The 12086-nt window shown below is 39.6% G+C and overlaps 1 protein-coding gene across 1 annotated transcript in view; it reads left to right on the top strand.

The window, feature by feature from the left end:
• The window catches only part of LOC103588301 (sodium/calcium exchanger 1-like), a 95288-nt gene extending 87360 nt beyond the window's left edge, over nt 1-7928 (top strand). Inside the window, exon 8 of the mRNA XM_008569954.1 lies at nt 4492-7928. Coding sequence (XP_008568176.1) covers nt 4492-4868 — 377 coding nt within the window. The 3' untranslated portion in view covers nt 4869-7928. The remainder of the gene's footprint in view (nt 1-4491) is intronic.
• The last annotated feature ends 4158 nt before the right edge of the window (nt 7929-12086 follow it).

The following is a 12086-nucleotide window of genomic DNA, read 5'->3' as shown; positions in this document are numbered from 1 at the left end:
CCAGTCCGGTACGGGCGCAACACTGAGGGTTGCAATCCGTTGCCGGTCATGAAAAAAGACAAAAAGGGAAAAAAAAAAAAGAATTTAGTGTTTTGGTGTATTCTGTGCACCACCCAAACAATAAAGTTAGAGAGAGTCTTAGATATTCTAATCTAAATTCTTCATTATTGTATGAGACAACCAAAGCCTAAAAGAGTGAAGTGACTGTCCCCAAAACAAGAGATAGTCGGAAGAGCCAAGAGTTTCTCTTTGGGGAGGCTCTTCCACTCCTGTGCCAGCAAGCTCCGCACAGCCTGCCTGCCTCTTTAATTGGCAGCAATTCATACATGCTGGGGGAAAGCAACTGGACCTCCATAACCAGGCCGGACTCCAGTTAAAAAATCACCACCACTGTCAGTTCCTGAGCACAAATCACTTGAGAGCTGAACAGCTGGCCCACTCAGCGTGTTAAGAGTCAAGAATAAGATGAACTATCTGGAGTGAAACCCTTGCTCTAGATAATACGTCAACCCTATGTCTGACCTACACAATTTGAAGAATGGCCCCTTTTACAGAAGAGATATTTAAGGCTTGGTCTATATGTAGCTATAAAGTTTGAGTAATGCAGGCAAAAAATAATTTCTGGAGGAAAGGGTGTTGGACTATTCTTGCATATTGACCAAATGACTTGGCCAGGGTTATTACGTACAGTGAACTTGAGGCAGGTCTGCAGAGAACAGTTATGTCCTGACTTGATGATGTGTGGTTCAATTCCAGCCGTACTGCTTCCCAAACAAATCTGCCCTCTTAAAGGTATATTCACATGTACCAAGGAGACAGAACCAAATGAGTAAAACTGTACAACTAATGTAAAATTTATCAGAATTCAGGCTGGGAGTAAATAGCAAAAATCCTTTTAGAAACCTGGGCCTGAGGTAAATATGTAGGAAAACACATATATATTATTGTCAACATATCTTAATTTATGCCAATCACATTGGAAATCTGATTTATATATATTTTTATTCAATAGACCAAGCTCTGAATATGATTACATTCCCCTTGAGACAAAGGCAGTAGTTATTTCTCGGATTTTACTTTGGGGAATGATATTTGCCTTGTTCAGCCAGAAGCAGGTGCAGACGTAGTGATCAGGGTACGGCTTGGCAGCACCTAACATATGGTATGTGATGCGTTGCTCTGTGCACTAAGCAGTAAGGCAGCAATCGAAAGTAATTTGGGGACAATCTGTTGCACTCCATTTGGAAAACAGAGTTATCTCTGTTGGGGCAAAGGTTAATGGTTTGGAATTGCATGTGTCCTTAAACCATTTTTCTTACGTAGCTTTGGAACTGAAAATATAGACCAAAAGCCTGATTTATAACCAAGGTAAATAAAACCTACCAGACAGAAAGAGGCCACAAACATGTTTCACTTATGTGATGAGCTAGACACTTTGGCTACTAATTTTTAGAAAATCCAGAGAAAGGTATTTAAAAACAGGAACCTATTACTACAATCAGAATTATCATGTAATATTCACATTAATAGGCTATTTAAAAAGTGGCTTGAGGGAGAGGAAACTGCTGCAGACCCAGGTATGTCCTCCACTTCAACCAAAAGGACTGGTTTGGGTGTTCAGAGTCCCCAGACCCAGGAATCTATGGTTTTATGAATCCTTCCCTTCTGGTACAGCAGCAGAAGTGCCATCCAGAAAGCCCAGGGTTTCTGAGTGGAGATGGGGCACCCAGGGAGTCCATGTGCCATGCACCACGTGCCAGGGGAGGTAAGCAGGTGTGTGCTGTGGAACAGCAGCAGATCACCTGTCCCTGCAGCATAAGAAGGGAATACTCCCCTCCCCCAACTGTCCCACCTATCATGGCCATCTGTTCACCACCAGCTGGTGCTAGCAGCCATTTCGGCTCAGAATAACATCTCAGGTGTTCCTCCACAGCAGTTGGGCTGTAGGTAAGCTGCTTTCTCCTGCCTTGGACTCTTGTTCCTTTACTTTCCTTGCTCCACTGTCTGTCCTTGAAAAAAAAAAAGCAAAATGACTTCATTTTTTTTGAGGGTGCTACTGCAGCAGCTTCTAATAACTCTTAATAATGAAGTGCAAGAGACCATTAAGATTTGTCTCCCTTTCCTTTACAGACCAGTCTCTTTGATATCCTGATTGGGCTGCAATGTGTGACCATGAAGGCACAAAGCAGCACAAATCCAGGAGGGGGATTAGCAAACTGCCTCTACCGCCTTCAGGCTTTGTTCCCCTGACATAGGAAAGAGCATTTGGTGAGAACCTGCTTCAGTTTCTGAGTGGGAGGAATAGGGCAACCCGAAATGAACGGACAGGAAAGGAAAACTTTCGCCTTCTTGGGAGGGGCAGCGTGGTGTAGACAAAGAATGGGCTCTGAAATCAAAAGACTTAGTTTAAAAATTCTCATTCTGCTGACAAAGACCCTGTCCAAGAGGTATACAGTTCCAACATCACAGTTGCCCAAATTATAATAAGGCTTGTGAGAGTGCTGGATAAGAATATACATGTAACCTGCGTAGCATAGTGCCTGGCATAAAATAAGCAGTGTTTGCCTTGGTTTCTTGAATTATGAAATAGTAATCAAACATGCTTTCCTTCACAGACAGAGGTTAGAATCAATGAGACAGGCCTTCAGGGTGACCACCTCCCAGAAAGAATGTGATACTGCAGATGCAGTAGCCTCTGGGCAGCCCAAATAACCTCTTATCCATTGTAAAACATGACACTGTGAGCTGATATAAACTTACATGCTTTATGTATCATCCCCAGAGTAGATTTACTGAGGAAATATGGGGGCAACAGAATAGCGACAGAAGGGAGAAACTAGTCCGGGTATCATACAACCACATGCATGGTCAGAGCGTGCCAGGGACCTCAGGAGGACCAGAGCAGATGACACAACACCTTGTAGTCCTATAATACTTGCTGTTACTGCCTTTGCAAATGTGAGTTCAATTTGATAGTTATTAGCATCTACTATAAACCTACTGTGCAAGGTATTTTGCAATGGCAGCTGAAAGGACTTTGATGTCGGTAACTAGGCATCATATAGACAATAAATCAAGTATCTTGCAAGTTTTGTTTACTATAATACTTGCTGTTACTGCCTTTGCAAATGTGAGTTCAATTTGACAGTTATTAGCATCTACTATAAACCTACTGTGCAAGGTATTTTGCAATGGTAGCTAAAAGGATTTTGATGTCGGTAACTAGGCATCATATAGACAATAAATCAAGTATCTTGCAAGTTTTGTTTACATGTTTAGTGAAGGGAGCTATTTCAGATCCCACCCCAACTTTTAAACTAATCTAGCCTGCTCTGTTTGCATTTCGTTAAAACGACAAAAAGACCTACTCTTTACTTTTTGCCAAGAAACATAAAAAACATTTTACGTGTAATATTTCAACTTAACAACAGCAGTCTGAAGTGGATATCACTATTCCCATTTCCCAGATTAGAGTATTGAGGCTTAGAGAGGTTAAGTACTCTGCCCAGGGTCACACGGTCAGTTGTGAAGGCAGGGTTTGAAACCCTCTAGCTCACATGTGCTCTGAACCCCTGTGTTCTGCTCATCAAGAAGCCTAAGTTACTGTTGTTCTACCAGCTTTTGTGGGCCATGACCTTCCTATTTTCAGAAAAAGATGCATTTAGAATTATTGGTGAACTGAGAGCTTTGAGGATGGTCATTGGTCCCCATGGCACAGTGCAAGGTAAGATAGCACAATGAGAAAACATTAACTTTGAAGAGAGGAGTCTGGAGCTCAAGTGCCCATCACGTATCATCTCTAAGCCTAGAGTCCTCACCTCTTAGAATCGTTATCACAGTCAGTGCAATCAAGTGCATGAATCTGCTTTCCTATTCATAAGGCTCTAGGCAAACAGCTATTGTCCCAATTCAATTCTTTTCAGTTCCACTGTTGACTTGCTCTCAAATCTTTGGAAATCTCTCTGGACACCTTAACTTTCTCATGGGTAAACTACAGCTGCTGATACAGCATCTTTCAGTAATACCCTCCGGCAGCCATTTTCAACTGATAATGAACTAGAATCTTTTGGGATATTGTTCAAATAGATTCCTGGGCCCCAGTGATCATGACCCTGCACAAATGGATGGAGCCTTGTAATATTCACTCTTTAGAAAGACCTCACTTGATTCTAACAGAGATGGGCTGGGATTAATCCAAAAAATGCTGACCTGCAAGATCAGTATTACAAAGAACTGTGGTATCCGTGGGTAAAGAACTTGACTAAGATCACTTTCTCGGTCAGTAACACAGCCAGCACTACACCCTTAACTCCCAATACTTGGATCCTGTTCTTTTGACCACAGGACTCTGATTCAAAGGAACATCACAGCTCACTCTTGGTCATTTGATTTATATCCAGGGTTTGATTCTACAATACACAGCTGAAGCTTCCAGCACTCCACAAACATTAAAAGGTTGAGTGTCATTGCCTTTTTCTTCTTCCTCTGCAGACACATTTGCCAGCAAAGTGGCAGCCACCCAGGACCAGTATGCAGACGCCTCCATAGGTAACGTCACTGGCAGCAACGCGGTGAATGTCTTCCTGGGAATCGGTGTGGCCTGGTCCATCGCTGCCATCTACCACGCGGCCAATGGGGAACAGTTCAAAGTGTCCCCTGGCACACTAGCTTTCTCTGTCACTCTCTTCACCATATTTGCTTTCATCAATGTGGGGGTGCTGCTGTATCGGCGGAGGCCAGAAATCGGAGGTGAGCTGGGTGGGCCCCGGACTGCCAAGCTCCTCACATCCTGCCTCTTTGTGCTCCTGTGGCTCTTGTACATTTTCTTCTCCTCCCTGGAGGCCTACTGCCACATAGAAGGCTTCTAAAGGAACAATCAGATATAGTAAATTTATATATATATATATACATATATATACATAAAAAATTATGTATAGCGAACAGAGGAAACTGGCATTTGTCATGTTCACTCACCTGCTGATGGAATCCAGCTTCAAGAGCATAATGTACTAGGGCCGAAGTAAGAAAGCATCACCTCCCATTCCCAGGGGCATCGTCACATTGAACAAGGCATGGAGGCAGGGCCATTTTTGCAGCTTGGCCGAGAAGGGCTGTACTCTCTCCAGGTTCATATATCATTAAGGTTTTGATTTGTTTCCTTGTTTTTGATTTTGTTTTCAGTGAGGTCAGGGTGGTGGTTAATGTTTGGCTTTTATTTTTTGTTTTATTTTGTTCTGTCGAGAGGGTCAGGGTTTTTGCTTCTCTCTGTGGGAGGTGATGACCCATCCAAATGGAAATGGGTTTTTGGTGAAAATTTAAATCATGAAGATTCTCTTCACCTCCCCCAAATACTTTAAAAATTATTTTGGGTTAAGAAACGATCTGGGCATGAAAGAAGAAAGAAGCATGTCTTCACCATATTACCACATTTCATGCTTGTCTCTGGAACATGAGCAGAGGTGAAGCTGCCTCCAAGAAGAAGCGCGGGAGCTGGAATGAAACCAGGAAAAGTGACAGTTCTAGATATAGCCTGATATTTAGGGATGCGATGCCTGGCACTCTTGTTCAACAGGTACAGGGATAATGTGCCTAGATTCCCGGGAACATGCACAATCTTTTATTTCTTATCTCTTCAGCTCTAGACTGTGATTAGCAAGGCCCTTCTTCTAGCATTCCAGCCCAGCTGACCCCCCTGTCCCAACCCTCCTTCTCCTGCCCACCTTCCCATCCCCTACAAACAGGAAGAACAACCCCATTCAAAAAGCACATCATCCTTTTCCATTTGCATCAATGTGTCCCAGTCCCATGTTGCCGTTGCCTGGGATTGTCCGTCAGTTTTATTTTCGAAGGCATCCATGGCTTGCACAATCCTGTTCCAGTCATGACTGAACATGTGCTCCTTCCTCATGTGCCTGTTTGGGAATGTTGTTGTGATGCCTGTTACACAGTGCATGAATGAAAAATCAATAAAACAAAGCGTATCTGTAGATAGTAGAGTATAGCAAATACTGTTCTCCCATTCGGCAACGTTGATTGGACATTGAAGACATAAGTGAGTTTTCTTTTCGCCTGAGTTGTTACTTTTGTGTTGTTATTGAATTTGATTATTACTAGGGATAAAAAGAGAAAATGGCTTATTGTTCATGGATCTGCACATTCTTTTCTAAGAAGCAATAACTGTCATATGAGGTGAAGTTAAAGTTGTTAAAAGGATAGCAGGCAAACTATGAAGATCTTCATGGAAAATTAGCCATATGGAATACATCAGAGGCCTCTAAGAATCATTCACTAATTCAGGAAGGCCAGGGAGAAAGGCGTTGTACAGAAGTGGAGGTGCTAGATGTGCCTGGGCTTTCAGAACCGCCATTCCCATAACACCCCTTTCCCCAAAGTATTTATTTCACATCTGCTCTGTCTGGCACAGATGGTAGATAGTGCTGGTTTGTTCACTTTATTTTTTTATGTAGAAGGCTATTTTGAGCCCTGTTTCTTTCACCATTCAGTGCAGGCCCCTCTGATTATATTAGTAGTTCCTGAATAGGGAAGAAGCCAGGGTGACCGGTGGGCCTTTAAAAGTAAGTCTCCTCTACTTATGACTAAACAGAAGGTGATTCAATGAGATTAGTGACTCCCAGTAGGACTGCACTGGGAGGTTTTTAACCCTTTAAAAGGAATGGCTCTTTCTCTTTCAAAATACCAAAGAACGTGGGTAAACCCAACATTCCAAAGCAGTGAGTCTACTAATGAGGAAAAATGGAATGACTTTGGTCACCTCTCAGAAACTTCATCTGTAAAGAATCCCAGGCTGGAAACATCCCCGGCCCTCTGTATTGATTCAGAGATATTTAAGAAATAAAAGCTGTTGAGACTTATTTTCTCTTCTTCCCCTTAGATATCATGTCATTCATCATTTAATAAACATTTTGTGATTGAATGAATAAATTAAATGCTGGTTGCCCACTCAATATGCTAGGTAGTATGCTACTTCCTGGTGACTAAACCATGACCAAGACAGCCCAGATCCCTGCCCTCAGGGAGGTTGGAGTTAATGTGATTGCTATTTCCGTGAGTAAAAGTTAACAGCCATATGGAAACAGTTTTATCCTGCAAGGAAAAACACAGTCGTGAAACACTTTTAACATAAACACATTAAACCTTTACAAATACAATTGTCCAAATATCCAGGATTTTCTTTAACTAAGAGTGTAAAGCATAGGTTTGGAAAAGCATCCTCTTTATTCTCAGCCAACTTGCAGATATGTACATCTCCCCATTTTAAACCAAGAAAGGCAATCATGTTGTTGATCCAGATCACTGAGAAGGCCCAGTTCATCCCGTTTTTATTTTTGCTGAAACTGTACTTTTCTCTGACCCACACCTTACGATTCCTCCTCTCTCTCAGAGACCCATCCCTGACCTGGCACCAACACTAGTGACCTAGCTCCTTTGAGGGTACATTCTAACCCATTATTTTCTCCCCCTTGGAGATTTACTAAATGTAAAGCTAGCCTAGAAACACCAAGTAAATATAGTTAAGGGATATAAGTTGTTTAAACATTAGAAAGATTCTGCACTCATTTTTAGCCATATTCAGAATGTCAATAATCCCATAGCGAATTTTCACAGAGGACTTTATGAAATTCTTATGGTTGGTAAATTTCAATTTCAAAGCTCGTTGGTTTATTTGCTTTTTAAATTTTTATGCTATAGGGAGAATATGATTCTGATTGTTCAGAGTTGTTATTAATTATTATAGTTGTGTAAAATTCTTTCATTTTATTTGTTTGATTATTTTATTTTGTGTGTATTGTGCACAGCTTTATGGGGGAAGTGCACTAATTGTGCTGTTCCTTATAAATGGTACACATTATTGACACAGACAAATAAAGTTTCTAATTGTTTCTGATTTAATCACTAGTGACACAGCATATCCTGTATGGAATTTTTTTTCTCTTCTCATTGTCATCTACTTCATTTTTTGTTCTCATGTTCTGAAGAAATAAAGACCCAAAAGGTATTACTGTGCAATTGGTATCCTCATCCAGAAGAAAGAAAGTAAACACCCAGTGTTCAAACTCTTGCAAATGTCAACCCTTTAATGTAATATTCTCTTCTTAATGTCCCAAGACAGCACAATTGTCAGAATATTTGTCTGTCCTGCAATGCTGAGATAAATGTTGGGCCTTCCTCTATTTCACTCATTTTTTTGACATTTTTTAGTGTGACTATCTACATCCTTTCTGCATTCGGGAACATGAACTCATACACAGTTACATGTCAGACAGCCTTTTAGCATGAAGAGTATTATATCAAATTAATTAATCCCAATAAAACTGCTCACCAGAAGTGTAGTTGCTTCCCAAGGGATAATTAAGTAAATTGGGAACATGAACTCATACACAGTTACATGTCAGACAGCCTTTTAGCATGAAGAGTATTATATCAAATTAATCAATCCCAATAAAACTGCTCACCAGAAGTGTAGTTGCTTCCCAAGGGATAATTAAGTAAATTGCTCTTTTATGACTGTACACTGGATTCCCCTGGATTCCCAGTAGGACTTCTGCCTTGCATTAATAATTTCTGACTGTCTAATTATATAAGTTTTTGACTTCATGTATCATATAATGAAAACACTATAGGAAGTGGTGACACCAGAAATGGAATAATCATTTTGGGGGGAAAAATTGACCTCTGCTTATTTGCAAGTTTACATTAATATCGGTGGATTTAGTTCTTACTACAATAGATAGAATCTGTCCACTATGTACATGTAAATGATACTTGAATAATCATTTTGGGGGGAAAAATTGACCTCTGCTTATTTGCAAGTTTACATTAATATCAGTGGATTTAGTTCTTACTACAATAGATAGAATCTGTCCACTATGTACATGTAAATGATACTTTATTCACCCGATTGTCTTTAAAATTTTCTTTAGAATTCGTTACATCCTTATATGCTCATGTGTGGCACACTTTCATGTGCGAAGGAAATAAGGTATATTTTAAATATTTTCTTGGATTAAACAGTTGATATGTGTCCTGGGTATCAATCTTTGGTTTAATGCAAAATGAGCAGCCAACATTTATTTTTTTAAACAGCAAAATGAGGAATTCAATGACAAAAGTATCCTTGACCATATAACAACCCTCCAGCAAAATGCTGTGGCCCAATGATTCTCAACTTCTTATAAGCAAATGTTAATTTGTTCAAAGATTCTGATTCAATCCTTCCATCAGTAAAGATTTTATAGAACTTTTGCTTTCTGTGGTTCACAGCATAAATTCACTAAATTTTTTGTTGTTGCACTTCAAATATAAAATTAAATTATGAAATATGATGTTTTAAATAACAGCAGAGATTCTGATAGGTGGCTCATCCACTGTGGGGATCCCTGATGCAGCACCTTTCCCCCAGTCATCTCCCTGTTAACGAAAGCTCACCACCCACACTGTCTTTCTTCCACATGGGGCTTGATTCATTGGTGATTCCACAGGTCAAGGCCTTTGATCCTAACCTTTCAAAATGAAGTGAGATGACTGTTTTGCTCTGTAAACATCTGAGAATTTTGAGGAAGCAATTAGAGTATCTACTCGGGTAGATGATGAAGCCCTCCATTATCTAATAGTGACAGAACTTCATTATTTCAAAAATGTACATCAGCCCCGTTAAGACTTCTTGCCATGTTTCTGGGCTCAAGATGTGGAGTCTTTCTTCTGATTCTGATTTTCTGTCGCTGAACTTGGGCAGTTGCATCCAGAGCAAGTCCTGACTGTAGCAGTTTCATAACTTCAAGAACATTGGACCATTTCATGTTTGACAGTATACAGTATTGGATCTCATCCTGACCTACAACTGGCATCCCGCTTTTGTTGCAGGAATCACTTCACTTGGCCAAGGCATTCTAGCTGTTGATAAAGCTGAGCAAAGATAAATGCAGATTTTAACAGATGAGTGAGTACATTATGCAGAAGGAGATGTACAAAATTACATTTACCTTACAGAGAAAAAAACACGCTGATAAGAGTGGATGCCTTAGCCTTCGTTGAGATCTACCTACAGATTTTTGTTAATTGATTGCATTTCCGCTAGTCCTTTCTACCATCATGTACTTATCACTTCTAGCCATATTCATTGTCTTCGCATCACTCCACCATTTCAAATGTTGGGTGAGCCTGATAGTATTCCACCTACAAAGATAGCATGGGAAGTGGTTGGATATTTCATTTTTGGAGCTTAATCAGTCCATAGTTAATCATCTCCCAAAGCAGAGAATGTCTTATCTATAGAAGGAGCAACCACTGAGAGTTGGAACTCCCAAGTCAAAGAGTGTTTCAGCTTTCCAGCCCACAAGAAATGGTAAGTGTCTAGCTTTCTGTGACTTCTTCCCTGCCTGCCGAGATGGCCAAAAAAGATGCAGCTAGAGGCTCTCCAAATTTTCAGTTTCTCTTAAAGTCCTCTGGAAAAAAAAATATCTCCTAAGGGATATTCAAATCAGTGGTCATATAAATTGTTTATTTTGATTTCTTTATTTTTAGGAAAAAGCATTACTTCACAACTTCAAAAAGTAACTTATTAGCTACAACTGTGACCCATATCTTTTCAGGAAAGCTTGCTTGCTTGAAATTGCTTTGTCTCTCTGTTATCAATGCAGTACTTCATAGCTGCTTGACCGGTGCACGTTCTTTAGAATCTTGCTGCCCTAACCTTTTTCAAAGAGTCAGAGAGTTATCCCTTTGGGAATATGCAATCATCTTAATCTTTCCTTTCCCTAATTTCAACCTTTGTAGTTTTTCTATGGCTACTCCTATCACACTCAATTACCCTTAGTAATGCTCACTATTACCTCTCAGCAATGGGGAAAAGGCTCATGTTAGAAGTGATTGCTCAGGCCATGTTTTTCTGAAAGTGAGCTTTTCATAGGAAAAATCAAATATGATGACATTCCACCTAGAAAACAGTCATTAGAACATTGTGTGGTATCTCCATAAATGTTTAGGATGGATTAGCAGTGTTGTTGATTTTATGCCTCTTTGAATCACATTTATCATGCTTCGGTGCCAATCCACCTAGAGTTTTATTCTATCGATATATGTAGATATGGATTGGGAACGAGGACCAACACTCACATCCACAACCCCCATGAGAGTTTCTTCAAAGGTGAAGTGTGTACACATAGAAAAACATTATATATAGCTTTTATGCCTCTAAGAAAAATGAGTGAGTCAAATGCTTCTCATAGACGTTTTATATTTCAGATATGCAAGTGGAAGGAAAATTCACATTAATAACCAAACATACCAGGACAGAAATTAGCTAACTTCAATATTACTGCATCAATTTTGACGGTAGATACTCAGTCCAGTCCTCCTGAGTTGTTGGCTGCAAAGACAGATATACCTAGCCAAACCAAGAATGTATTGTGGGGAGGGGAAATTAATTTACTAAAATGATTATACAGCCCTCTCTACTGGAAATTATTTATTCACCTGAAAGGATCCAGCCCAGAGATTTTCAGAGACCTTCCCCTGCATTCCCACCTGCTTTTAATTCACAGAACTTTTTATTAGACCCCTTGAAGCCACATAGTAGGACAAGAAATAAATTCTCTGAGGAGAAACAAAGAATAAACTAAATCATATAAGTATTGAAGATAAAAGTAATATGATCCACATGGCTACTTTTGAGAAAGACAATATTTCCTGTAGATACCTTTTTCTACCTTCTTATGCTCATCTTAACATTAAACTTTGAAAAATACTTCAACGAATAAATCTTAAAAGATTTTACATTTGAATAATGCTCATATAATTGAGTAATATGGCTAAAATAATGATTTGGGTGAAAATTATCTATGTTGCTGACAAGAACACATTTAAAAATGAGAGAATTGGCATGAAAAAAATGTAAGTAGGATTTCATCACAGGTTACCCTTGTCTAAGATATTCAAAGGGCATTACACATAAGATAGATTCCTAGTTTCTAAAACAACAGTACAATTTAAATTTACATCTCAGGTTTTATATGAAAATCGAAGCTAGGCATACATAATTTTTTGCTTTGTCAACCAAAGAAAAGTAT

This window comes from Galeopterus variegatus, unplaced genomic scaffold (genome assembly GCF_000696425.1).
Source record: "Galeopterus variegatus unplaced genomic scaffold, G_variegatus-3.0.2 Scaffold547, whole genome shotgun sequence".
Lineage (NCBI taxonomy): Eukaryota > Metazoa > Chordata > Mammalia > Dermoptera > Cynocephalidae > Galeopterus > Galeopterus variegatus.
The sequence above is the reverse complement of the archived record's forward strand: the minus strand, read 5'-3'. Positions and strand labels throughout refer to the sequence as shown.